The sequence below is a fragment of the Lampetra planeri genome, chromosome 22 (genome assembly GCF_965212315.1).
Source record: "Lampetra planeri chromosome 22, kcLamPlan1.2.h2, whole genome shotgun sequence".
NCBI lineage: Eukaryota > Metazoa > Chordata > Hyperoartia > Petromyzontiformes > Petromyzontidae > Lampetra > Lampetra planeri.
In genome coordinates, this window is record NC_136128.1 from 9220110 (window position 1) to 9247859 (window position 27750).

Below are 27750 nucleotides of genomic sequence, written 5' to 3' on the forward strand. Positions count from 1 at the left end.
AAAGTGCTTGCATCACATGTGTCCTTGTGACAGCCCTACATAACATTAAAATGTACCCGACATCCAATAGAGGCACTCGGAGAAAGGGGCTTGTGCCAATTCAAGTGACCTGAAAACCGAGGATCAAAGCTTTACATGTAAGGCTAACGCCATGGGAGTGAGCAAGGAGGGTGTGCATGCAGGTGTATGACAGAGTAAGGCTTGTGTTGGCACCAATATAATAGAACTCCCATGGGCCTCCGTGTCAAACATGTATGCATTACAGATTCAATAAACTCTGATGGCTCATGATTCGATTGAAAATGTATTCTCTTTTTATTGCTCATGCCGTCTTATTTGAACGTCTCATATTTCGTATCTCATGTGGTCTGTCTTGTCTGTTCAATTGCCATACAGTTGCATTGGAAAATAATCTGCCATCATGATAAACAATATATTTTTACATTTATTATTGGATGCATGTGATGTGTCAAAATTGCTTACATGCCGTGAATCACTCTTCAATAAGCTGAAGCAAGTACATCACCCTGTGATGACAGCTGATAATCTTTATGTATGTTGAACTCTTTATCACCGTACCTAGCCAACTGTGCTAATCGGAGGTGTGGCAGGCTAACTTTGTGTGTGTGAACAAGGCGGAAGTTGGGCAACTACCTCCATCATGCTGCAGTAGTAGGCGAAAGGGGTGATGCGGAGTCCCTTGACCATAATATCTGACAGGTGGTAGGGATAGAGCATGAGGTGTTCCCGGCTGTAGCGCAGGAGGTCCTCATAGTAGCGTCGCTCATCTTTCTTTATGTGCCTCACTGGAAACAAAAAGGGCGTTCGCGTTATTATTCGAAGGTCAATTAATTTGCGTGTGTGGGACCCAATCAGAGGTCTCCATCGCAGTCTGAGTCATCACACTGTGTGGCTGTTAAAATGTATTCACGCCACTTGCTGCAGAGGTTCTTGGTTGGAATGCGGGAGGGTGCCCTGGTTTAATACTGTGGGTGGAGTTACCGCAAAACAAATGGGCGGTATGCTTCACAAGTGGACATTCAAGATGCTGTAAGGTCATTCGAAGTGTAGTCCTTTGAGTGTCGGCATCACAGTCCAACTTAGAAAAAAATATTGTCAAATTACTTTATTCAGAAACACGTCGACCCCTACTCTGACATGTATAGCAGGACCCTCCTGAAACAAATATTGAGACTCAGTAAGCCTTTCCAGAGTAAACAAATATAATAAAAGCAATTCAATGGAAATATTTTACCACAACGAAACAGCAGTGGGACCAGTTGCGAAACTTTACTGGGAATGACAAATCATAATTAAATAAAAAAAAAGCCTACGACTTCCCTACACTGCCCGCTAATTAAGTACACAATGCACAAGCTCTTACCGGAATTGATTCACTTCGCCAATGTATTTGAGAAATCTCTGTATGTAAAAAGTAAAACACTCACAAATATATACTTCGGGGCAGCGTTTAGAATGGCGCTGTTGTTTTGCCCCTGGGCGTTACGACTGCCGCAGCAAAAATAAATGAACAACTCCGCGGTGTGCGCGCAATGCTGTACCCAGACTGCTTCGGTACCGAAGTTGGTTTCTGACGCTGTAATTAACAACCAGTCGCTCGTACTCGCGCTGGGAGTTTCCCAGGCTCTGCAATGACAAGCAAAACACCGTCCATCAACAACGCCGGCTGCAAACACTCACTGCAGAAACCACTCTATAAATCATCAGCACATAAAGAACCATCATTCAGTACTCAATGAATTATTTAATACACTGTACGTCACACACATTCAATCAATTTATAACTCAGCTTACATAAGAAAAATGCATTAGTACCTCTTCTTATTTCACGGGCCTACATGCGTTGGGGTTTAAACACAGGTTAATAAATAGGTAACCTTCTTCAGGAGAATAACGTTTTTTTTAAATTTCCAAAATGAAATTGTTCTCTCAGTAATCATGAAGTGGAATCCATGCAGAACTCCCGCAGATCAAGGCATCATCATCACCCTGTGCTAACAGTGGCCTGCAGAAGGTGACATCACAAAACGACTTTGGAAATCCCTTAAAAGTGCCCCGCATTTACACTTGAAGCCAGATACTCCCCCACACACCACGCTACGGAGATGTTTGTGGCTGAAATGTTATTTTTTTTCTTACAGCTGGAATGTTTGCCAAACTACGTGCATCACCAACCAAACGTAATGGTATGTGATCGTAAATGTTTTGGGCAATAGTCCTTCTGTATAGCATATTAAGGGGTCATTGACCACGTCACCGATTCTATATTTACCATTTAAGGCCACAATGTCAGACGAATGGGTTTAAATTTTCCGTGATAATTGTGCACCAGTGCCAATGCAGCAGCATCACCACCAAAAAACTTGTCACATTTAATGCCGAGTTTTTTTCAGCAGTCATTGGTGAGACCAGGGTGAGTGCAGTCAATTCAAAGATATTTTACATAGCATCCAGATGCAACAATATCTCGAAGTGGGACAAAGATTGTGGTAAGCCAGTTAAGGAAATAACGGGAAGCAAGTGTTTGAATAAAGTTGAAATATGAAATATTCAGACAGATAATGGTAATGGGGTTACTGCAACATAACAATAACACACAAGCTAAGACAATAAATAACATTATATCCACAATATACGGAATACACCTTTTTGGATATTGTAATTTTATCTTTGGCTCTCAAATTGTCACTTACATTATAAGTTCTACATGTAATCATAAAGGCAGAAGAGGGCAGGTAGACCTTTAAATCCCATAGATGTGGTAGAGATGTCAGTAACTTGTTTTCTTCACAAGTATTCCAGTGCATGGAACGCGTCTGAGATGATTGTGATGATGATGGTGATCAGCCGAGGAGATGGAGCGATTAAGTCAGTTCGGGTGGTACTGAGTTATTGCACTGCATGATGATGAGTTGGTGCCTGCATGGAAAGGTCTTCATCTAGCAGTGTATAGAACACGTATGATGATGATATCCAATCAAGCGTTATCTTGAATGCACATTAAACCTCTTGGGGGGTGGGGTATGGATAGACATGCACAGCCCTTCTCACTCCACTGCTGGACGAAGACCAAGCCGTGCGTTGAGGGTAATTGTTTGACCATAGCTTGCACAGTGACGATTATCTGAACCGGTCCTGGACCTCCCCTAGGTCGACTTGGCCTCAAATGAGTACCTGGTACGGTGTGTAAACATCGCCACTGGGGAGACAAAGGCGGCCGGGCGTGGTGCTGGCCACACACCCACTCGTGTACCGTGCCGACCTTCATAGGTGCTGCTCGCTTACAGCACTTGCCCCTACAGTCTGTTAAGGCTACACGGGGGCTCTTTGCCTTGCATAGTACTGTACAGTAGTACGACGAATGGATGTCACCGCAGCACTGCTGACAGCAGCAATAGCAGAGCGCAGCCTATAGCACCTGTGAAGCACGTTGCTTGGTGGTCACACACAGGCTTAGAGAAGAAACAAAACCCTGATCAGCTTGCGAGATCTCTCTAATGAGTAATCAACCATCGCTGGTGGATGCATTATACTTTTCCTATGGGAACGTAATATTGTTGTTGTACATTATAGGGAAGCGCACACACACACACACTCGTTAGAGAGAGATATATGAATACAATCTGTTTGAAATATACAAAATTGAGAGGGACGAGGCCTTGGGGGTACAGGGGGCCACCCCCAACCTCTCTCACCTGTCTCACGTTCACAGGCAGCTTCGCCCACGCGTAATTCTGACGGATGTGAAACTCCACGTCGATATTCATGTCGGCTTTTGACTGACGCTGCGAGAAAGTTATTCGGTTTTATTAAAAGGAAGGAAAAAACAACCCCACCCACCCACTCCCACTCCCCTCCGCCTACAACAATATCGACGAGGAAGCTGGATTTGAAATTAATAAAAACAACAACACGACAGCGGCGGCGGCCACTGCTGCTACAGGCCTCATCCCTTCACAGAAGCACCCGCATGATACATTGGCCCCATCGATTACAATACGTACAGCGCATACGCGCGTCGAGGTGTCTGATTGGCCGTGACGAGCGCGAGGGCGGGCGCGTGCGGGGGGGGGGCGCGTGCTGGAGCGGGTGGGGGGGCGGGAGGGGGGGGCCTTGTGGGCGTGGTCAGGCGCATCAAGGCCGCATCCCGCGCGCCCGTTGGTCCGGAAGTGGAAATGCCGCCAGCCAATGGCGAGCGGTCGCGCACGGCTCGCCTGTGCTTATGCGCTCTGGGAAATGTATCGCGGTCGCCCCCGCCCCCCCGCCCCTCGCTGTCACCAACGCTTCCGGGTGGGTGGTGAGCAAAGTGCGCGTCATAGCAAGCGAACGATGAATTAACATACACTATCGATTAATTGCCGTATTATTGGTTCTTTCGGTAAAGTCACGTGGAAGGGAAATAATAAAAAAAAATCCTCACGACGTTTCGATTGCAATACAAGCAATCATCATCAGGTGTGAAAATTTGAAAAAAACACCACTTTTTTCAAATTTTCTTGCTGTGGTTTTCACACCTGATGATGATTGTTTGTGTTCCAATCGAAACGTCGTGATAATTGTATTGTTTTATTTTTATTATTTCCCTTCTACGTGACTTTACCGAAAGACCCAAGAATATGAATCCCTGCAGTCACGAAAGCTTTAAATCGAAAGATTAATTGCCGATTAAATAATGATAATAATTTTTTTTTTAAACACGTTTTTTGGGGTTAGATCGCGTTAAATATAAACCTTTCAACCCCCTGTCAGTGCCCTACTTTATTACAGACCAATTCAGACCTTATTGGTCACCCCTCGCCCTTATAAATCTCAACATTCATCCTACAAAGCCCCATCACAAAGGAAGAAACACAAAGACAAAAAAAAGTTTTGCCCGTATTGAAACGGCTGTACGCCATTTGGATCTGAAACATCAATTTCCCTGTACAAGACTACGGGTATACCGTGTGGGTTGACAGGTAAATAAACATGAATGTGTCGTTAAACCCGCCACCACCCGACACAGACAATTGGCAAAGGTTTGTCACGTAATCAGCACCACCGGTTGTGTGTTGGGAGAGTAAACCCACAACGTTCATATTTCAAATACGACGTTTCGCTGGTGATTACAACCAACTTCATCAGGCGATCGTTCGCGTAGGGTTTTTTTTGCTTGCCTAGGGCACCCCGCGTTGGCAGCTGTCCCTGTGCGGCAGAAGGTGAACAAAGCAGCGGCTTGCACGTGGGCCTAGGACTGCCGGAAGGGGGGGGGGGGTGCTAGTATTCTAGTTAAGTAATTTAATCTTTTTTAAATCTTTTTTTTATTTAATCATATTCAACCTCTAACGCAGCGCAGAATATTCATTCACTCTCGTGGAGAGATGACGACTCAGATGAGCGTGGAATGCAGCAGCAGCAGCCACCGCAGTGAGCAGATGACAACGATTGCCCACGTTCTGCCGTCCTCAATATGTGAAGGTGTTATTGGCCAATTCATGGGTGGCTTACAAGTGGGAGGAAGCCGGAGCACCCGGTTCAAGGCCGGAAGTGGCAACACTCCATCCCCGTACAGATGGAAACAGATGGCGAACAGTCCACATGCACTACTGCCTTCCCCTTGCGATCCAGGGTATATCAACGTCGATGTGTGTACCAAGCGCGGTGTGACATCAACACTGGGAAGACAAAGGCGGCCGGGCGTGGTACTGATCTCACCACCCAATAATATTTGCGCCGTTCCGGCCGCCTTGATAGGTACTTGCACTTAAGTCAACAAATGACGTCACGCGATTTTGGACGATTTTTGACCCCCCCCCCCTCGTCACACGGCGTCACAAAAAGTCAGACTCCCCCCCTCAAATATGACGTCACAAAGCTCTGCCCCCCCCCCAAAAAAAATTAAACACGCTTCTAATCGCTTTAAACTATTGTCATTGTAGTGCGTATTTAATGTGGCGCTGCACTCTGATGTTATAGGAGAAAACATTTATTAAAAAGTCAATTTAATTAAGTAGAACGTGTTGTCTGTATTTATGTAAAGTTGCGCATTTTGATGTGACGTCACATTTCTCAACCCCCCCGCCCCTCGTCACACATCGTCACAAATGTCTGACCCCCGCCTAGGTGCGTGACGTCGTTTATGGACGGGCCCTCACCTTAATGGTGCGGCATGGCTGTGTTTGTGCAAACTCAAGTTACTCGTCAGTCGCACACAAAATAAAAAGGTCCCCCGTATAGCCTCCACAAGCTGTCGGGTCAAGGTGCTGTTAGCGAGCGCCCTATGAATGGGCCAACAGCACACACGTGGAATGGTTTGCTTGGCCAGAACCACGTACTGGACTCATTTAAGGCTGAGTCGACTTAGGAGAGCGCCAAAACCGGTTCAGATAATCACCGCTAATATTTAAACTCAACAGATTGGTCAATAAAACTGCCCAAAAGAGAAATAAATAAAAACTTGGTAATATTTTGTATATTTGCCCTTCATAAAATATCTATGAATCAGGGCCATTAACCGAAACGTCGATTATATATTTACTTTCCTTCACGGCAGTGCCATGAACGAACGTGTTGAGATGTGTGTTCCTTGCGATTGTGCCTTAGCCGTGATAGGGAATAAAAACATTTCTGGACATCTGTAAAACTACCGGACATCTTTCGATTTAAAGCTTTCGTGACTACAGGGATTCATCTTTTTGGTTCTTTCGGTAAAGTCACGTAGAATAATGTGTTTTATTTTTATTATTTATAAATAAAACATAATATGTTTTATTTTTTTTATTTATAAATAAAACATGTTTTATTTGTATTATTTTATTATTTCCCTTCTACGTGACTTTACCGAAAGAACCAAGAAGATGAATACCGGACATCTGTGAAAAAGAGCTTCATAGCTCATCGGATTCCTCCTCCAGTATAAATAAATATTCGGATTCTCAAATACAGGACTGTACCACTACAAAGCTCCCCCATGTAGCCTTCAACATGCTATTGGGGCAAGTGCTGTTAGCGAGCACCTCGATATCAAAGCCCGCACAGCGCACCTCTGGGGGCAGTTGTGTGGTCAGAACTACCACGCCAGGCAAATCTCCCCAGTGCTGATGTTTACTACACACCGCACCAGGTACTCATTTGAGGCCGTGTCGACCTAGGGGGAGGCCGAGTAACCGGTTCAGATAATTGCCACCGGTGTTGGCAGTGAGCGGGAATCCAACTCAGGGTTGGCTGGGGTCGTTGGGCAGCCGTAACGCTAACCGCCAACCCACCGCTCCTCCACACAGCCCCCAGTCTCTCGCACACACAACACAAACACCCCACCGCTCCTACACACAGCCCCTGCCTCTCTCACACACAACACAACACAAACAAGGATCCATACTCTTTGGTTCTTTCGGTAAAGGTGAATTCACGTAGGTGATTTTTTTTAAAGTTATTTTCATTTTGTTTGTATTATTTTATTATTTCTTATTTCTTATTTTCACCTACGTGACGTTAACGAAAGAACCAAAGAATATACAACACAAACACCCCAACGTTTGCACTGCCACGGATCGGCAACGCCCTACTGCTGCTGCCTGTGTCTGGGTTTTATCGACCGCTGATTTAAGCATCGCCACGCCCCTGGGGGGGGGGGCAAGGAGACTCGAGGTGCACAAGCCGGCAGCCACACAATCTGCCAACAGAGATCTGGTGGGTCTCAGCGCTACACCCTCTCTTGAGCATCAAACCATGGGCAACATGCAGGTGAGTTCGGCAAGCCCTCCATCGTATTTAGTAACACTGCCAACGCCATTCGACATGTGGCCAACATGATGGGGACGTTAAATCCACACGCGCGCGCGCGTAATGTGATAACTGGGGAATATTCGCTAATAACACGGCCATAGAGAGGGAAAATAAATGTAACAGGCGACCGTTTCGACCAAATGGGTCGTATTGATAGCAGTCAGAAAAAAAAATATCACAATACTTGCACATTAAATCAGTAATGCGAACAATCGCAAGCCTTTGTCAATCCACTGCTGGATGAAGCCCTGGCCACCAGTTCGTCTAATGTCGTATCGATCGTAAGGGTCGTTTGGCCATACTTCACCGCGCTGGTCATTGCGGGTTGGTGAAGCATTCACTTAAGCAATGGACTTTAATTGCAGGGTGTTAGGGGTTACAGGTTGCGCGTTATCTAATGTGCAGTGACGGTGTATGATGGTCTGAGTGTATCATTATGGCAGAGGTGCAGTTACTGATGTATACGTATGGAGTTTATAAAGTACATACAAATGTAAAAGGTCAAAGGCGCAGCCCTGCAATGGTTTGATCACGCGACACTGCTGTTGGAAGGGTCTCCACTGGAGCGAGCTCTTGAGTGCCCCTATGGAGGGTATTTGGTCTACTTTTCCACGCTTGGCCAGGCATCTCAGAAAGGTGTATAAAATGTCTTCATTAGATAATGCACCTGTCCTAATCAATAATGCCTGTTGCAATGAAGACATCAGTTTGGAAATTTGTGTGTTACTCCCTCGTATGTTTGGGGTTTCTCCAGGGTTTTCCTCCAGTTTACTCCCACAATAATCTAAACACTCATTCGTGGAATGGGCCAAACATCCACATTGATGACTTTCCTGGAAATAAATAAAATCAGTCTTTAGCTGTGCGCCTGTGCTTTACTTCATACGGAACTGTCCGGAACACGGTTCAGGGAATAATGTTGACATCCAGTCACATCCATCTCACCTTATTTTTTTCTCATTCTACCCAACATTCCTATTAACCTGTTCATAGGATTATAGGGATTTTTTGGTTTGTTAGAATAATATAGGATCATGGATAGGTGTATCTTGTGGCTCTCTCGTGGTAGTGCCTTACGTTAATCAACCCTACTCCAAGACGCCCTGGCAACGTTCCGGGAAAGAAAAAATATCGAGTGAGAAATCAGGCTCTTATCTGGTTTTTTTGCGGCTCAGTTAGCTTTTCCTGGGTCAAGGAAGGGAAATTATTAAATGTATTCCCTGCAGCAGTCGGCGCGGGAGGCAGAGGAGAGGGAGATGACATCATCCCACTGTACTATCCATTGTAGGGCGTATGAAGGAGCATTGCGTATGGGTTTGCAGCTACACGCGAATGGAAAATGCTGATTGATTCCGATTAATGGTGGTCAGTGTAATGATAACAACGGTGGGATCAGTGACGGATTAAGCGAGTGCGGGGCCTGTAGCATCTGTTATAAAGGGGCCTTAAATAAAAAAAAACACGTAAATATTAAAACACACATTTTTTTACTTTCCAGTAAAGTAATTTTATTTTTTCATTTGCTATACAGCCAGATAATACGACAAATCGCTAATCTTAAACACCCAGTCGTTTATAAAAGTTGAAGGCAGTACAGTACTATAGTAATAGAGCACGTGCAGAATCACTGAACCGAATATTGATAGCTTGAAAGCATTTAGCGCGGGGCCCTTGAAAGTGCGGGGCCCGTAGCATTTGTAGCAACTTTTGCTCCGATGATAATCCGGCAACTCAACGGTGGGGTGGCTATGCCCTTTGTATTTGGGTCATTTAAAAAATGTGGCCTGCCAGGTCGCAATCCAAATGTTGTGAGTTCAAATCTTGATTGGGTAGGGGTAAGTTGACTCAGCCCATCATCTCTCCGGGGTAGATAAATGAGAAGCCAGCCAGGTGGTTGCAGTGGTGGAGAGAGTGGCTCGAAATCGGAATGTTTAGAATTCAAATCTTGACTGGGGGTTGATTTAGCCCGTCATCCCTCCGGGGTAGATACATTAGTACCAATTAGGACTATGTGAGTGAAATTATAAAGAATCGACAGCTTAGCAGTAAATTGTTATTTAGATTGGAGAGCAACCTCACATCTAAATAAATACAAACATTGGACAATAACAGTGCCGTAAACGACAAAATATATAATAGGAGACGTTTCGGGCAATGGCCCTTCTTTATAGAACTTCGCCTGTTATACATTTTTCTTCGACGGCAGTGTCACACACGAAACGCGTTGACTTTTTGTTGTTGTTAAGGAGCAACCCATACGTATTTTGTCCGCGACTGTCCGTCCCAGCCAGCCAGCCAGCAAAACTTGTATTCTTACACCGAGACCTGTCTCTGTTCACCTTGCGCCACTGCAACGCAGCAGCGAGCAGCATCAATGAGACTTTTCATCGGAATTGTAAGAGGGCGGTGGCGGTGACCCTCCGTGTGTGTTCACAGCCGACCGTGGAAGACTTTCCGGACTTCGACGCTGAACAAGATGCCAAGGATCTGTGCAAAGCGTGCAGAGGGATCGGTAATGATGACCAAAGACAAAGATCCCCCGTATAGCCTTAACACACTGTTGGGGCAAGTGCTGTTAGCGAGTACCTATGAAGGCCGGCACGGCACACGCGGGGGTGGGTGGACAGCACCACGCCCGGCCGCCTTTGTCTCCCCAGTGGCGATGTATACACACCGTACCAGGTACTCATTTGAGGCTGAGTCAACCTAGGAGGAGGCCCAGGACCGGTTCAGATAATCGTCACTGGTGTTGGTCGTGAGCGGGAATCGAACTCGGGTCGCCAGTTTCGTAGCGCAGCGCACTGACCACTATACTACCGCTCCACACACTCACATACAGACACACACAGACAACAACAACCGCCATTCGCCACTAAGTGGCGGTGACGTCACCACGACGCTTGTGCCAGGCCATGTGCACCTTGAGGCTACGTGAAGTGTCGAACGCCCGCTGGCAGGAGGTCACGGGGCAGACCCAGGTGCCACGGGTCGACTAACTGAAATGACCGAGATGACTGGCTAATGCACCACCTGTGCCCCCTACTGTGCCAACTTGCTGTGCTTTAGCCACCGACTGCCTCCAATTGCCCAGTAGCGTCCTTCGCGAGCCTCCTCCACAGAGGCCGATCTTGACACCGCTGGTAGCAGTCATGACTGACACACAGACACACACACAGACAAAGATAAACATCCCCCGTATAGCCTTAACAGACTGTAGGGGCAAGTGCTGTTAGCGAGCACCTATGAAGGCCAGAACGGTACACGAGGGGGTGGGTGGCCAGCACCACGCCCGACCGCCTTTGTCTCCCCAGTGACGATGTTTACACACCTCACCAGGTACTCATTTGAGGCTGAGTCGACCTAGGGGAGGCCGGGACCGGTTCAGATAATCGTCACTGGTGTTGGCCGTGAGCGGGAATCGAACTCGTGTCGCCAGGTTCATAGCGCAGCGCGCTAACCGCTACACTACCGCTCCCCACACACAGACACACACACAGACACACACACAGACATACACACAGACACACACCGTCCTGCCACCGCCGTCTCTACGCATGCGGAATGGGTGGACATGCCCCCCCCCAACATTTTTTGTCTCTCTCCATGTGCTTCTCTGCGTTCCTCTGGCTGTCCGTGTTTCTCTCTGCGTTTGTCTCCCTTGGTGTTTCTTGCTGTCTCTCTCCTTGTCTTTCTCGATCCAGTATTCACGTATTTCCGTGTGTCTCCCTGTGTCTGTCTCTCTAGCTCTCTGTGTCTTTGTGTCACTCGTGTTTTGTGTCCGTTTCTGTCCATGCCTTTCCGTGCCTTTCCTCGTGTCTTCCTGTCTCTCTCCGTGTCTCTGTGTCCATCTGTCGCTTTGCTTGCCTCTCAAAGCCCCTCTCTGGACCCATACTGTGCTTGTTTCCAGGGTGCATCTAAACACGATCTGCACAGCACTCCACTCCGGTGCTGAGATGGCTCTGACTGGCACATTAGAACGAGATTAAGAGGCAAGCCATAATGCTGAAATACAGGTTGATCGATATGAAGCAACAGACTATGGAGCTTTGAGGTTTGTGTGCTATAAACTGTGAACCTGTTCAAATACACGCCTTGAAACAGCCACAGCCACATGCGAAAACAAAGATCCACCTTATAGCCTCCACAGGCTGTTGTGGCAAGTGTTGTCAACGAGCACCTAATGAAGGCGGCGTGGCAAGCTCTACACCCAACCGCCTTTGTCTCCCCAGTGGTGACGTTAACACATCGCACCAGGTACTCATTTGAGGCTGAGTCGACCTAGGGGAGGCCGGGACCGGTTCAGATAATCGTCACTGGTGTTGGCCGTGAGCGGGAATCGAACTCGTGTCGCCAGGTTCATAGCGCAGCGCGCTAACCGCTACACTACCGCTCCCCACACACAGACACACACACAGACACACACACAGACATACACACAGACACACACCGTCCTGCCACCGCCGTCTCTACGCATGCGGAATGGGTGGACATGCCCCCCCCCAACATTTTTTGTCTCTCTCCATGTGCTTCTCTGCGTTCCTCTGGCTGTCCGTGTTTCTCTCTGCGTTTGTCTCCCTTGGTGTTTCTTGCTGTCTCTCTCCTTGTCTTTCTCGATCCAGTATTCACGTATTTCCGTGTGTCTCCCTGTGTCTGTCTCTCTAGCTCTCTGTGTCTTTGTGTCACTCGTGTTTTGTGTCCGTTTCTGTCCATGCCTTTCCGTGCCTTTCCTCGTGTCTTCCTGTCTCTCTCCGTGTCTCTGTGTCCATCTGTCGCTTTGCTTGCCTCTCAAAGCCCCTCTCTGGACCCATACTGTGCTTGTTTCCAGGGTGCATCTAAACACGATCTGCACAGCACTCCACTCCGGTGCTGAGATGGCTCTGACTGGCACATTAGAACGAGATTAAGAGGCAAGCCATAATGCTGAAATACAGGTTGATCGATATGAAGCAACAGACTATGGAGCTTTGAGGTTTGTGTGCTATAAACTGTGAACCTGTTCAAATACACGCCTTGAAACAGCCACAGCCACATGCGAAAACAAAGATCCACCTTATAGCCTCCACAGGCTGTTGTGGCAAGTGTTGTCAACGAGCACCTAATGAAGGCGGCGTGGCAAGCTCTACACCCAACCGCCTTTGTCTCCCCAGTGGTGACGTTAACACATCGCACCAGGTACTCATTTAAGGCTGAGTCGATCTAGCGGAGGCCCATGATCGGTACAGATATATTCGTCACTCATTTTGGCCGTGAGCAGGATTCGAGATTAAGTTACCGGGTTAACCACTTACACTCCCACCGAACATAAATAAACACAAATGACACCAACATGCATATGGTACAAAGGCAAACGATACTCCCCCCCCCCCTCCGCTTTAGCCTCAACAGACTCTTGAAATGTCGGGGCTACACCGCCACTGCGAGTTTCTAGATCCGCCCATGCTCAGAGGTCATCGGAGCACGCGGTATCTCATTGCGAGAAAGGTGTTGTTTGGCTCCCGTGTGTGTCAGTGTATTTGCAGCACTGCGGACAGCGACTTTCCGCCTCGTACGAAGATCTCGCTCATTGCATCGCGCGGCGCTTTCAAATGCACTTCTGCGGCCGTCTGGAATGCTCTCCTTTGCGATAATGTGAAGCCGCTGGAGCTATGCACTTTAAAATGTAGATTTAAAGTTAATTTCTTTGGAGATTATTTATGTGTTTAGTTTGTTGTACTTTCCCCGCACCTCCGATCAGTGTGGTTGGCTATGTACAGTGCGAAAAAAGTTCAACATGCATACATTACTCGAGTCTGGTTGCGAGATCTTTTGCTGTATAGTCTGCTCTGAAGAAGGGGCATTGCCTGAAACGTCGGCTTATGCACAAAATGCACAACACAGTCGTCAATAACACTACTTTCTCTGTAAAAAAATATATTAATCCAATTGGTCAAACATCCCTAATGCATGACACTCTTCAAAATGACTCTTGAAAATCAGGCTTTCCTAAGTAAAGGCTTTCATTATTTTACTTAGAACTCGTACAGTTAGTCAAGGGGCCAAGATCATGTATCTAACATGTCATTACCCACCTTATGTGGCAAGACTTTACGTAAAAAAAAACCTATCCAAACAAGTGCTGAAACATGTTTACTATCCAAGTAAATAAATTGGTACCACAAACGTTTTGTGACCAACATGGTACAGATTTATGCTTCCAACCCTGAGCTAAAAGCAAACAGTTTATTCTAATAATATTCACGTGAATATGTTTATCCGAGAAAGCCTCACTAAGTGTTAGGAATCTTTTTCTCTCTCCAGAATATTCCATTTCGAGGAGGAGTGTTTTGCACATCGAAGGAAACTGCCGCTAGCCGGAGATGACCCGTCACGCATGTGCGATCTGAACCCCCTCGCAGCACTGCCACGTCCAGCCGATTGACTTTGAGTCTCACGAATCTGTGCCATTCGCCAATGCTTACCTCCAGAAGCGATGGGGGTCCAGGCATGATCACTTCCAAGCGGTCATGCATGTTTTTTGTTCCCGCCAGTTGCAGAGGTTTGTGGTTCAAGCCCCCCCCCCCCCACCGGCCGCCCCGGTTAATACTGCGGCTGCATTAACGATTAATACACGCCGTCTGCATCGCAGCGGACGTTACGAATTTCCTGTGACGTCGTTCGAAAGAGACTAGGCCTTGTAATCCCGGCAGTCGTGGTCCAAATTTTCCATGGCTCAAATTTGTCACGGTCCAAATTTACGTGCTCGCGAAACAACACTGTCATTGGGAGAGAAAAAAAACCGAGAGCAACATCCCCGTCCCCCCTCCTACTGACGGATGATTGCCCACCTGTGGGCTGGTACTGCGTCACCTTGTGTCACACAGCTATCATCAGGGGTCCCCCCTCCCCAGGATAAAAAAAAGTAATATTACTGCAGATGGGCACAGGAATGATTGTGAAGTTTACCTGTGGGGAGCGGTGGTGCAGCAGTACCTGGTGTGGTGTGTAAACATCGCCACTGGGGAGACAAAGGCGGTCGGGCGTGGTGTTGGCCACCCACCCCCTCGTGTGCCGTACCGGCCTTCATAGGTGCTCGCTAACAGCACTTGCCCCAACCATCTGTTACAGGCTATATGGGGGATCTTTGTCTTTTGTATACCTTTAAAGTGCTTAGAGTTGCAGGTGCCATATGAATACAATTCCTTATCCATGTGAACCGTGTGCTCGTTACGACTGTGAAACCTCAAGAGTAACTCTCCCTCGGCAGGCACGGACGAAGACGAAATCATCGCCATCATCGCCAACCGCTCGGCCCGGCAGCGGGAGGAGGTCGAACGAGCGTACAAGTCGATGTATGGAAACGTAAGTGGGATTTCCAGGAGCAAGCCGCACCAGAGCTGAGGTTTCCCCACTCCTCCAGTCCTCCTCGGTGGCAAGATGTTAAGTACCTCGCCTGGTATGCAGGAGGTCATGGGTTCGATCCCCTGATGCCTGCTGTATATTAGGAGTTTGCATGTTTCTCTCCCCGTGGTTGTGTGGATTTTTTTCCTCTCCACATTTAGAATCATGCATTTAGAGTATTTGGCTGCAATAAATGTCCACATGATAAGCCACATCGTTGGCCAGGTCGCTTCTGAAAAAGAGATTCATAGCTCAGTGGACCTCGCCTACTGAAATCTAAATCGTTTAGTTTGTGGGTTATCTCATGGCAGGCTATAACACATGGAGCTGCCTTTCCCGACACACACCATGAGGCTTCGACAGCGGCTGTATGCCGATAGTCGTCAGGCTCAACCACAGTCCAGTAATATTTCTTGTTTCGTGAATGGAAATTCACCGCCGTCATTTTACCACTTGGGCAACGGGAGGGGTGTGCAGTGGGAGTGCCGGATGACCTTTGACCCGGAGAGAAAGGAGCAGCAGCGTACGAGTTTACCAGGCACTGGCGCATTACGCAGCAGCAGCAGCACAATCTCCCAAGCCGAGGCTCGTTGTGTATACACGGATTAAACGGGCGATAACAGATCGTTGTGGCCGGCCCAGATGTCCTTTGCTTAGGTAAATGAAACGAGGCAAAGTCTCTGTTTTGAGCGTTGGTGACCCTGAAGCCGTAGGGATGAATTTTCATTCTGTGTTCTGTACATAGACAGTGGGCTTTTCCTGGTAAAATAAAAATAAAAAGCTAGGTTTTGATATATTTGTATTTTTTTTGTGACTTTCTTACCTTTCCTGTACTTTGCACTCCTATCGTGTTGTTGTATTGTCTGTTGTCGTAACGTTCTGACCCGCCCCTATTGGACATCTGTGAAAAAGGGCTTCATAGCTCATCGGATTTCTCCAGGATAAATATTCTGATTGCGACGTGTTTGCACTGAATTCGGCGGCGATCTTCGCCTGTCCATACGTCCTCGTCGAACATCGGCTAGTATCGTCATTATTTTCCTTCCCTCAATCATCTCTTTCAGCTCATTCCCTCTGACTGCCGCACATCCGCTCACCTCCTTCAACTCATTCCCTCTCACTACGCGGCCGAATCGGGGATCATCATGGCCAGGGCGAGTAGACCTGCTGTGTATATATTTGTACTTTTTTTTATTTGGCAAAATTCCGGGCCTTCACGCCGGCACACATGGGCTTCTTTTGTCGAGCAATGTCGCGGGATCTCGCACGCGACGATGCAGAGTAGACGGTACCCGCCGTGCGTTCGTGGTCAATATACCCGGGCAGCGTTCACCGCAGCCGGTAGCGAGCGGCTCGCGGTCGGAAGGTTTGCGATTTAAACTCGTGTTCGAAGTTGACCGAGCCGATCATCCCTCTGGGGTAAGTAAAACGAGTGCCACATTGCGGGGGAAATCAACAGCGGTTGTCCTACGGATAGACTCATCCCCTCCATAGGAACGTGAAAGTTCTTATAAAAAATGCCTCGGGGCCGTGAACGGGCCATGAGCGCCGCTATGAGTGCTTGATGCCTCGACCGTTAAAACTTTCAAACTATTTTTTTTATTTTACCACGTAAGGCCCACTGAGCTACTGTATAGCTCTTTTTTCAGAAGCGACCTGGCCACAAATGATAGCTTAGCCAAGTGGCTCATCACGTGAAAATTTATAGCAGCAGAATACTATAAACGCGTAATGTTGATTCTCAATGTGTGGTGGGAAAACCCAGAGGATCCGGAGAAAAATCCACGCGACCACGGGGAGAGAGACACGCAAACTCCAAATATACAGCAGGCGTCAGGGTCCGGATGGAACCCACGACCTCCTGCATACCAGGCGAGGGAGTTGACATCTGGCCACCGCGATGCCGCATTAACCAGGACAGCCGCGGGGAGGGAAGGGGAGAAGGGGTGGGGAGAGCGGAGGGCAAACCTCAGCAACACGCGGCAACACGCGGCAAACACGTCGCTTCCCAGCCACGTCGCGGCGTGACGTATGCATGCTGAACTTTGTATGTACGAATGCATGAAACTTCTTTCGCATCCATAAGTAGCCAACAGTGCTAAATCGGATGTGCGGGGGAAGTGACTCGGTGTGCGTGTATGCGCGTGTGCCCGCAGGACCTGGTGGACGTGCTAAAGGGCGAGCTGCGCGGCGAGCTGGAGACCGTGGTGGTGGCGCTGATGGACCGGCCGTGCGTGTACGACGCCAAGCTCCTGCGCGGTGCCATGCGGGGCATCGGCACGGACGAGTCGCTGCTCGTCGAGATCCTGTGCACGCGGCAGAACGCGGTGAGACCAACTTCCATGGCTGAAATGACCTGGAGGAGGCCTTCATTCAGTGGTGGATTGATGAGAGTGCTGTGACCTAGTCCCTGCTAATTAACCCTTTCCCAAACTGGTGACGTGCATGTACGTCACCGCTGAAGCTAGTAACGCGCGTTACGAGATTCAGCGGTGAACGGGATCCATCCTCTAACTTGCAGACGTCTCGGAACGGGAAGGGGTCAAGGAAGGTCCAAACATCAGTGATCAGTTGCGCAACCAAATCTAACCTCAACCAAATTGCGCAACTTACACACCTGCGACTGCTTTGTCCATTTCCGAGCAAGCAGTTGAGCAACAAGGAATAATTAAAGAACGTGTTCAGGATTGCAGCAACCAATCATAGCGATGAATTACATAATTATAAATCACTGAGCAGATCGACGCTTGACAGTAGAGTCTGTCTCAGATGTGAGCAACCGGTTGCGCAACTGCTTGCAACCGATTGCAGAGACATCCAGGTATGAGCGATTCAGTTGCACGCAATGACGTTGCGCATAAAAATGAAGCTACAGAAACATTAAGCAGATATAGGGTGACTCTTGTACCAATATGTTAACAGACAAGGGCGTATGTCAAATTCAATTACAAGTGCGGTTATTGTAAAGAACCAATAATTTTAAGATATAAAAAATCGGCACAAAAAATGTATAATAATTTGAACATGTTTTTTGCGTTGTTATTTTAACTGTGTTTACTGTGTTAAGAATTATAGTACCGTAATTCAAGTTTGTATCACTTTCCCGACCTGCACCTATTCAAATTAAACCGCCTGATTGCGATGCCCTAACCCGTGCTCATTCTGTGTTCTGCAGAATATCAACGCAATACGGATGTCTTACAATGAGAGTAAGTAAGAATTTAAATTTTCATTTATTGGGTGCTTAAATTCCCCAGTGTCCCATCTCAGTCACTCCAATCTTAAGCCTAGGTGGCAGCTGTCCCTGTGCGGCACAAGGTGACGCTGCACCGGCCTACGAGTGGGCATTCATCCACCACAGTTCATTTGTGACAAGCACGTTGTGTGTAATGAGTGCGACCTTGCAATGTATGAGTTCAGCAACTAGAAGCCAACGCAGCTCAGCGAGCACTGGACGGACCACGGTCGGATCTTCCAGTACCCGTCACGACACGTGCCAACTTTTTTTGTACGCGCCGCAGCTTGGTAATGTTTTTTGCCAGACGTCCCGTAGAGTAGAGAGTTGCATATTCGAGCCTTATCGATGCTATACTATGCGCCGCCGTGTTGGCCACGTCATGACTAATTCGTGGTCGGATGTGTCGTAGAGCCCTGATATGAAATCGCAGGACCTGGCTATATTTCGCACGCGGTGACCTGATTTGTTCGAGCACTGACACCCGCCCGCCAGTAGGGGGTTCCTAAGTGCCATGAAGTTGGGCTGGTGAAGATGGCGGTTCTGCAGAAGTCGCAAACGGGTTTTGATTCCTTACCCGTACCCGGCCGCACCAGGGTCGCAAACGGGTACTCGTACCCGTACCTGGCCGGGTACGGGTAGCCGGGTATCGGGTAGGGTACGGGTATCGGGTACCCGGTTGCGACCTCTGGGGTTCTGGGACTGTGGTTTGGATAAGGGGGGGTGGCCGGATGAGGGGGGGGGGGGGTGGCTACGAGAGAGAGACGCCGCGTGTTGGTGTGGAGGTCACTTGTGGACAACGTCGCTGACCCATTGCAGTTTTTGACCGAGACCTAGAGTCGGACTTGTCGAGCGAGACGAGCGGAGACCTCAAGAATCTGCTGGTGGCGCTTGTGCAGGTAGAGTTGCAGTCCCACTCCTCCTGCTATCTGTGCCTCTGAATCATACGGCGCAAAATCATGTTTTCCACGTGGCAGATCTTCCTATTATCCGCCGCATTTGCAGGGTATTGGCAACATTCGTATTTTGTCTGAGCCTTTGCAACCATAATGCAATAACAATGCAGGCGCTGGATGGATTGTTGTCATCGCAGAATCGTTAGAGGTACCGGCAGCTTGAGGAGGCCTTCATCCGGCAGTGGACTGACTATAGCTGACGATGATGATCATGATAATGATGAGTGATTGTGATGATGATTGTTGATGGTGGTGGTGATGATGGGAATAATAAATGATAATTTATACATTATGATAATGTTGACGATAAGTAATGAAATTGATTGATTGATGATGTATGTATGTATGTTGAAATTATTTTGCACCGTACGTAACCCATTGTGGCAATCGGAGGTGCGATGATAGTAATGATGATACCGATGAATGAATGGCGATGACGATAATTGACGGAAGATAATTACTTACGATGATGAAGATGACGAAACTCCTCGTGTCCGCCGCAGGGAGATCGAGACTCGGGGTTCGACATCGATGAAGATCAGGCAGAGGAGGATGCGCGGGAACTGCATGAAGTACGCCTGACAGCCCCACGTTCTACGGAGGGTGGCGACGTGGCCTCGCGTTCCGGGATCACGGGTCAAAATCCGGTTAAACCTTTCCCGTTGCGATGACGTATGTGTATGTCATCAGTTTTTCTTCCGATTCCGAATACGTGCGTTCCGATGACATGCGTACGTCATCAGAATGGAATCGGCAGAAAAAATAAAATAACTTTATTGGGACGTCACCAGGCGTGTGGCACAGTTTGGCGTGCAGCTATCATAGAGTGCGGTCGTGTGGCTACAGTTCACCGATGACGTACGTGTATGTCATCACCTTTTCTTCTGATTCTGTTCTGATGACGTACGTTCCGTTGACATGCGTACGTCATCAGAATGGAATCGACAGAAAAAAATAATAATAAAAGAACTTCATCGGTACATCTTCAGGTCATGCGGGAGGGCGTGTGGCACAGTTTGGCGCCCAGGTATGGTAGAGTGCCATGGTCGTCTCACTACAGTTCTCTGTGGTGAGCACAGCGTCTTTAAAAACAGCGGCGCCACGCCTCTCTGAATTAAAATTCACGTCGAGCCGCTAGCGCGTTCCTGAGATTCGGCGGTAAAAGGGACCCCCACCCTGCAACTTGCAGATGTCTCGCAACGGGAAAGGGTGAACACCGCCATGGGTGGATCAAACCACAAAAACGACCCGCGGCGTCCCCTTCACAGTGGACGTCACAGATCCCGTGACGTCATTCGCAAGAGGGGCGGGGGGGGCGTTAGGGCCGTTGCGTTGCCGTCGACCGCAGTAGAGATGATGGGCCGAGTCAACCCCCTTAACCAGGATGTGAACTCGCAGCCTTTGCGATGGCGAGTCGCTCGCTCTAGCGCTGAGCCAACCGGTTGGAGCGTGAAGTAAAGAAGATGAGTTGCACTTGGAAATGTTAAACGTACTGCAGCCACTCGCCTCCTTATCACTCTGCTATCGCTACTACTACTGTGTGTGTGTGTGCGCGCATGGGGAGCGGTGGTGCTGCAGTTAGCAGGCCCGAGTCCGATTCCCGCTGACGGCCAACATCAGCGACGATTATCTGAACTGGTTCCTGGGCCTCCCCTAGGTCGACTCAGCCGCAAATAAGTACCTGGTGCGGTGTGTAAACATCGCTACCGGTACTGGCCACCCCTTGTGCGCCGTGCCGGCCTTCTTCGGCGCTACTCGCGTGTAGCACTTACCCCACCAGTCTGTTAAGGCTCTACGGGGACCTTTTGCCTTTGTGTGATCACAGGCCGGCGAGGGCAAGTGGGGCACGGATGAGTTCGTGTTCAACGCGGTGCTCGCCAAGCGCAACTACATGCAGCTGCGAGCCACGTTCTGCGCGTACGAAATCGTGAGTCTCAATTCCTACGGACAAGCTCCACTCCAGTCGCCTCCTCGTGTCTCTGCCATCGATGCGATACCACGATCGCCGAGTCGCTCGCTCACCGGCGATCAGTCTCTAACTTGTCACGCTACTATTGCTACCACGTCACTCGCCAACTCCACCAGCCACGTTGAGGACTCGGTCAAACAGACTGGCCGTTTCGTCTCAATCACACCGTGTTCAACCGCCACCACGCTGCAGGTCACCACTAGACACTCACCCACCCACTCACCTGCTCACCACACTGCAGATCACAACTACACACCCACTCACCACACTGCTTCTCTTTCTTTGCTAGCACCGCTCCACTTGGGAACCCCTCCCATCGTCTCTTTTCCCAAGTTATTATAATAACCCTGCTGAATTCAGGAAAATCATATTAAACTCTTACCCATTACTACCGTTAACTATAACACAATACATTAGCCACTAACACATTACAACGTTAATAGTCTTCTTGGTTCTTTCGGTAAAGTCACGTAGAAGGGAAGTAATAAAATAATAAAAATAAACATAATAAAATAATTCTCACGACGTTTCGGCCACAACACAAGCAGCCATCCTCAGGTGAAAACCAGGTCTGTCGAGGCGACAGCATCTGAATGAAACAGCACATGTGCTTGGAGCATATATATATGAGCTGGGTTGGAAGGGGGGGGAAAGGGCGCCTTGACAAAATAATTTGCATATCAAGAGGAATTTATCATATTTATGGGAAATGCAGGTATGTGATTAGTACTACTTATGCCCGTGCATTATGCAGGATTAGCAGCATCAAAGGGAGGGGATATGGGAAATGCTATTTGTTACTGGAAACTTGGCGTTTTGTGCTTTTTGTGGGGGGGGGGGGGGGGTGCTTAGCAACCCCGATCTAAAAAATAAATCACCCCACAAGAGCATCCCCCTCTCTCTCATCACATCTCCGACGCTCAGCGAGGTCGAGCCTGTGCCGTGCCGCACGCGTTGGGAGACGGGCCGGCCATTACCAGGCGCCGGTTGTGGCCTTGCTTTGCGGCCAGGAGATGGCAGCACAGAAGTGGATTATCGAATGGCCAAAGGCAGTCAGAGAATTATAATTTTTTTACCAGGTGGAGGGCCGTCAATACATGACGTCACGCGATTTTGGACGAATTTTGACCCCCTCCCCCCCCCTTCGTCACACGGCGTCACAAAAAGTCAGACCCCCCCTCATGTATGACGTCACAAAGCTCTGACCCCCCCACCCCCCCAAATAATTAAACATGCTTAAAATCGCTTTAAACTATTGTCATTGTAGGGCGTATTTAATGTGGCGCTGCACTCTGATGTTGTAGTAGGTAACATTTATTAAAAAGTCTATTTAATTAAGTAGAACGTGTTGTCTATATTTGTTTAAAGTTGCGCATTTTGATGTGGCGTCACATTTCTCAACCTCCCCCCCCCCCCCTCGTCACACATCGTCACAAATGTCTGATCCCCCCCCCCAGGTGCGTGACGTCATTTATGGACGGCCCCTAAGGTCAACTGAGCGATGTAGCTCTTTGTCAGAAGTGACCTGGCCACAAATGAAAGCTCAACGAAGTGGCTTATCATCACGTGGACATTGATAGAGGCCAAATACTCCAAACGCACGTTTCTAAGCATGCCGAGAAGTCAGGGGTGGGGAACCTTTTTTCTGCCAAGGGCCATTTGGACATTTTTAACATCATTCGCGGGCCATAAAAATTATCAACTTAAAAATTAGCCTGTTATATTTGGTCAAACATTTAGTTAACTCACCCCAAATGCGATGGCTGGAACTGCTTCTCTTTGGCGAGGCGTGTGATGTTAGCTGGTATTGATGATGTTGCTACTCGCAACTGCTTTTCCAGGTTTGCTCCTAGATTTATTGAATTTCGAGTCCTGCCTGCGGTTGCCTTGGTAGGGCCAGACCAAATGATGTCGCGGGCCTCATACGGCCCGTGGCCATATGAGGCCATGGGCCGGGCCGTATGAGGAAGGAGCGGCCGGATAAAGGTCGTGGATGTACTCTCCAACCCGCCGGTGGGCTGGAGTAGTAACTAATTGGCTCGTTTTGTTTAAGTGACAAACCTTACCGGTTGGCTGTGTCGGGTGGTGGCGGGTTACGACACATTTATACTCATGCGATCTAAACCAAAATCTTTTATTATGAATAATATTGGTCGCGAAAGCACTACGTGTCAAATTCATTCAGAGATGTAACAATTCACAACGCCCGCAGAACAGCTGCTACTGTTTTAAATTGTTACCTACGATGGGCAAAACTTCCTCCGGGAAATAACTGGTACAGAGGGGGGTGGGGGGGAGGTTGTACCCTCGCAAAAGTAAACAGCTGCTTTCCAAAGAACGGTCTGGCATAAGCCACGGTGAGTTATATAGTTATTTTTCAGAAGTGACCTGGCCACAAATGATAGCTCAAACGAAGTGGCTTATCATCACGTGGAAATGTATTGCAGGCAAATACTTTAAATGCGCGTTTATAAATGTGGAGGGAAAAACCGAAGGACCCCGAGAAAATGACACACGACCACGGGTAGAGACACGCAAACCTCCAAATATATAGGCGTCAGTCGGGATCTAACCCACGACCTCCGGTATATCAGGCGAGGTAGTTAACATCTCGTGTGTGTGTCGCAAGGCTGTCTCTATATGAACGGCCGTTTCTTCTTTGCTGTCCTCTTCCTCCATGTGCGAGCAGCTCCATGGCAGCGACATAGAGGAGGTGATCAAGAGCGAGGTCTCAGGAATCCTGCAGGAGGCTTATCTGACAATTAGTACGTACGCACGTGTCTGTGTATGCATGCGCGGTATGCACTTCACACAGCCACCACATTCGTGACTTGCACAGTAGGTCATTAGTGAGCGAATTAGCTAATTTTTCCCCTAGAATGGTCTAGAAATCTGAAAATTAGCACAAGTATATTTTTATTATCTTGATTTTAATCAAGTTTGCGGAGTGGTTGAGTTGTTAGGCCCTGCAGTGTGGTGATTGGTTGAGTCGTTGGGCACTGGTGTGTGGTGAGTGGTTGAGTCGTTGGGTCCTGCAGTGTGGTGATTGGTTGAGTCGTTGGGTCCTGCAGTGTGGTGAGTGGTTGAGTCGTTGGGTCATGGAGTGTGGTGAGTGGTTGAGTTGTTGGGTCCTGCAGTGTGGTGATTGGTTGAGTCGTTGGGTCCTGCAGTGTGGTGAGTGGTTGAGTCGTTGGGTCATGGAGTGTGGTGAGTGGTTGAGTTGTTGGGTCCTGCAGTGTGGTGATTGGTTGAGTCGTTGGGTCCTGCAGTGTGGTGAGTGGTTGAGTCGTTGGGTCATGGAGTGTGGTGAGTGGTTGAGTTGTTGGGTCCTGCAGTGTGGTGATTGGTTGAGTCGTTGGGTCCTGCAGTGTGGTGAGTGGTTGAGTCGTTGGGTCATGGAGTGTGGTGAGTGGTTGAGTTGTTGGGTCCTGCAGTGTGGTGAGTGGTTGAGTCGTTGGGTCCTGCAGTGTGGTGAGTGGTTGAGTTGTTGGGTCCTGCAGTGTGGTGATTGGTTGAGTCGTTGGGTCCTGCAGTGTGGTGAGTGGTTGAGTCGTTGGGTCCTGCAGTGTGGTGAGTGGTTGAGTCGTTGGGTCATGGAGTGTGGTGAGTGGTTGAGTGGCTGTGACCTGCAGTGTGGTGATTGGTTGAGTTGTTGGGCCCTGCAGTGTGGTAATTGGTTGAGTTGTAGTGTGGTGAGTGGTTGAGTGGCTGTGACCTGCAGTGTGGTGATTGGTTGAGTTGTTGGGCCCTGCAGTGTGGTAATTGGTTGAGTTGCAGTGTGGTGATTGGTTGAGTTGCTGTGACCTGCAGTGTGGTGAGTGGTTGAGTGGTTGAGTGGCTGCGACCTGCAGTGTGGTGGTGGAACACAGCAGCACGCTCTCTTGAGAGCTATGGGCACCGCGAGACGCGAGCGTGGGGTTGGCGACCGTAGCGTAAACGGGCGCCCTGGTTCCCGTGTCTCACTGTGGTCCCGGCAGTTCGCTGCGCTAAGGACGCTCAGGCCTACTTTGCAGAAAAGATCTACCGGTCTATGAAGGGCGTCGGCACCGACGACGACACCCTCATCCGCATCATCGTCAGCCGGGCTGAGGTAGGGTGGCCTCGTGGGGGAAGGGGGGAGAAGGTGGGGGGGGAGAGGCACGATTCTGGTCTGGAACAGGTCCGGATATTGTGCCACCTCTTGAGTTTCAAAAGAAACCAATTACGTACCTAAAGTCGGGTCCACACCTTTGGAATCAGCTGCTGAACTAAATCGTGAAATTGCCTGCAACTGCCTTGCGCAAGGGAATTAGACAACGCATTGTTCTGGATCGTAACGACCAATGACAGTTCGCAAATGCGTCACATGGTGATGACATACATTGCTACAAATCGTCTAGGTCAGGGGTGGGGAACGTCCGGCCCGCGGGCCTTATATATATTGGTGTGGCCCTGCCAAGGCAACCACAGGCGGGACTCGAAATTCAATAAATCTAGGAGCAAACCTCGAAAAGCAGTTGCCAGTAGCAACATCATCAATACCAGCTAACGTCACACGCCTCGCCAAAGAGAAGCAGTTTCAGCCATCAAATTAGGGGTGTGTAAATTAAATGTTTGACCAAATATAACAGGCAAATGTTTAAGTTGATAATTTAGTATGGCCCGCGAATGATGTTATAAATATCCAAATGGCCCTTGTTAGAAAGGTTCCCCACCCCTGGTCTAGGTGATCGACGCTTGAAAGTTTGCAACCGGTTGTGCAACTGCTTGCAACCGGTCACCTGGACGCTGCACAAACTGATGGCTTGGGTGTGAACCCGGTGTAGCAGCGAATTTCCACCAGCGCAAGATTCTGGATGGGGGGGGGGGGGCTGACGGTACCTGCATGCTGCCGTGTCGTGTGCTCTCAGGTGGACCTGGGGACCATCCGGGAGAAGTTCAACGACGAGTACGAGACTCCGCTCGGAGAGTGGGTCGATGGCGAGTGCGGCGGGGACTACAAGAAGATTCTCCTGGCTCTCCTCCACTAGGTCCGCCGTGGTGGTATGCAGGTCGTGGGTTCGATCCCAACGCCTGCATAGTTGGAGTTTGCATGTTTCCCTCCCTCTGTCGCGTGGATTTTTCTCCGGCTTTTAACTATTTGACAGCTGTAAAGCTGCAGCCAGAAGCGATCCGTGTCAGCAACCTCCTTGTGATCTACGGGTGAAAGGTGCTTTGGAAGTATAACTTATGATGATTGTTTAAGGCTATTTGTTCTGCCCCAACGGGTTGCTGCCCCCCGGCGACGTGGGGGGGGGGGGGGGGATAGCCCCCTTTTCCCCCCAACCCCCCCCCCCCCCACTTTGGCACTGCCCATGCCAGGAGCCAAGGATGTTCGATGTTTATCGCGAGGTGTTCACAATGCATGCTGGCATCCTGTGTTGGTGTTCGTGACGTGGTCCGGTGTGTAATCAACTGTTAATTCAGAAAGGCATGTGACTTCAAATGTGAAAACTGGGTCGAGTAAAAATAGCGTATAACGTCGATGGTTTGGATGGAGGTGTGCTCTTTTGTTTGTATTGTTACTTGAAATATCCTTTGGATCACACCGAGAGACAGAAAGGGGAGCGCGTGGATTGCAGAACGCACGCCAGGTTCAATGGCATCGTCCAGAATGTACAGGAGACACCGAGAAGGCTTGGGTGGGACACCTCATGGCTGGAAGGGACGGTGACCGACCTGGGCGGGAATACTAACGGAATGTCGGCCAACAGAATTGAACGCATCCGAGAGGCCATCCACCGTGGAGATGGAGCGATGAAAAACACGTTCGCTGGTGCCGGGTGGATCATCAACATCACAGGATTGCAGGAGGTGGTGGCGGCAGCAGTGGATTTGACCATGGCTGCTGAGGATTATGAAACACCTAAAGTGACAATCTAGATTTTAAGTTGTCGTGACTGCAGAGATCTATACTCTTTGGTTCTTTCGGTAAAGTCACGTAGGTAGAAAATAAATTAAATCACGACGTTTCGGGCGCAACACAAGCGTCCGTCATCAGGTGGTACAACCACAGCAAGAAACAATTGCTGAAGTGGGCAAAAGGGCTGCTTGCTCTTGTGACAAAGGGCTAATTGCTGCTGTTACAGCAGCCCTTTTGCCCACTTCAGCAATTGTTTCTTGCTGTGATTGTCCCACCTGATGACGGACGCTTGTGTTGCGCCCGAAACGTCGTGATTTATTTTATTTTATACCTACGTGACTTTACCGAAAGAACCAAAGCGTACCTAAAGTGACTATTGCCCCTTTTCCACGGCTTTAAACGGCAAACCAGTGTGACCCGAGCAGTTTCGTGCCCCATAGGATTCCAAAATATAGCACAGAAACCCTCATTGCAGAGATTCACAATCTCCATTGCAGGGTGGAGTGGCGGCGCAGTGGTTAGCGCGCCGAAGCCTGCGACCAGAATT

At 48.8% G+C, this 27750-nt stretch overlaps 2 protein-coding genes across 4 annotated transcripts in view; one reads left to right on the forward strand and one right to left on the reverse strand.

Moving 5' to 3' along the window:
- The window catches only part of FAM91A1 (family with sequence similarity 91 member A1), a 33379-nt gene extending 29380 nt beyond the window's left edge, over nt 1-3999 (reverse strand). For both annotated transcript variants that reach the window (XM_078604367.1, XM_078604366.1), the window contains exons 1-3: nt 3717-3999; nt 1563-1647; nt 655-806 (exon numbers count right to left, since the gene is read on the reverse strand). In XM_078604367.1, the coding sequence (XP_078460493.1) occupies nt 655-806; nt 1563-1647; nt 3717-3788 (309 nt within the window). In that variant the 5' untranslated portion in view covers nt 3789-3999. The remainder of the gene's footprint in view (nt 1-654; nt 807-1562; nt 1648-3716) is intronic.
- A 3606-nt stretch (nt 4000-7605) lies between these two features.
- On the forward strand, nt 7606-27211 carry LOC144724989 (annexin A13-like). Of its 2 annotated transcripts, XM_078604375.1 has the most exons (12): nt 7606-7743; nt 10222-10297; nt 15029-15123; nt 17319-17489; nt 18338-18371; nt 19217-19296; nt 19857-19925; nt 21179-21280; nt 24012-24087; nt 25300-25412; nt 26212-26331; nt 27055-27211. In XM_078604375.1, exons 1-11 carry the CDS (start codon nt 7729-7731, stop codon nt 26329-26331), a joined length of 951 nt encoding a protein of 316 aa, XP_078460501.1. In that variant the 5' UTR covers nt 7606-7728; the 3' UTR covers nt 27055-27211. The 2 variants fall into 2 exon arrangements, with proteins under 2 accessions (XP_078460501.1, XP_078460500.1); XM_078604374.1 differs by lacking the exon at nt 27055-27211 and having other exon boundaries at nt 7635-7743; nt 26212-26824.
- Nucleotides 27212-27750: the final 539 nt, after the last annotated feature.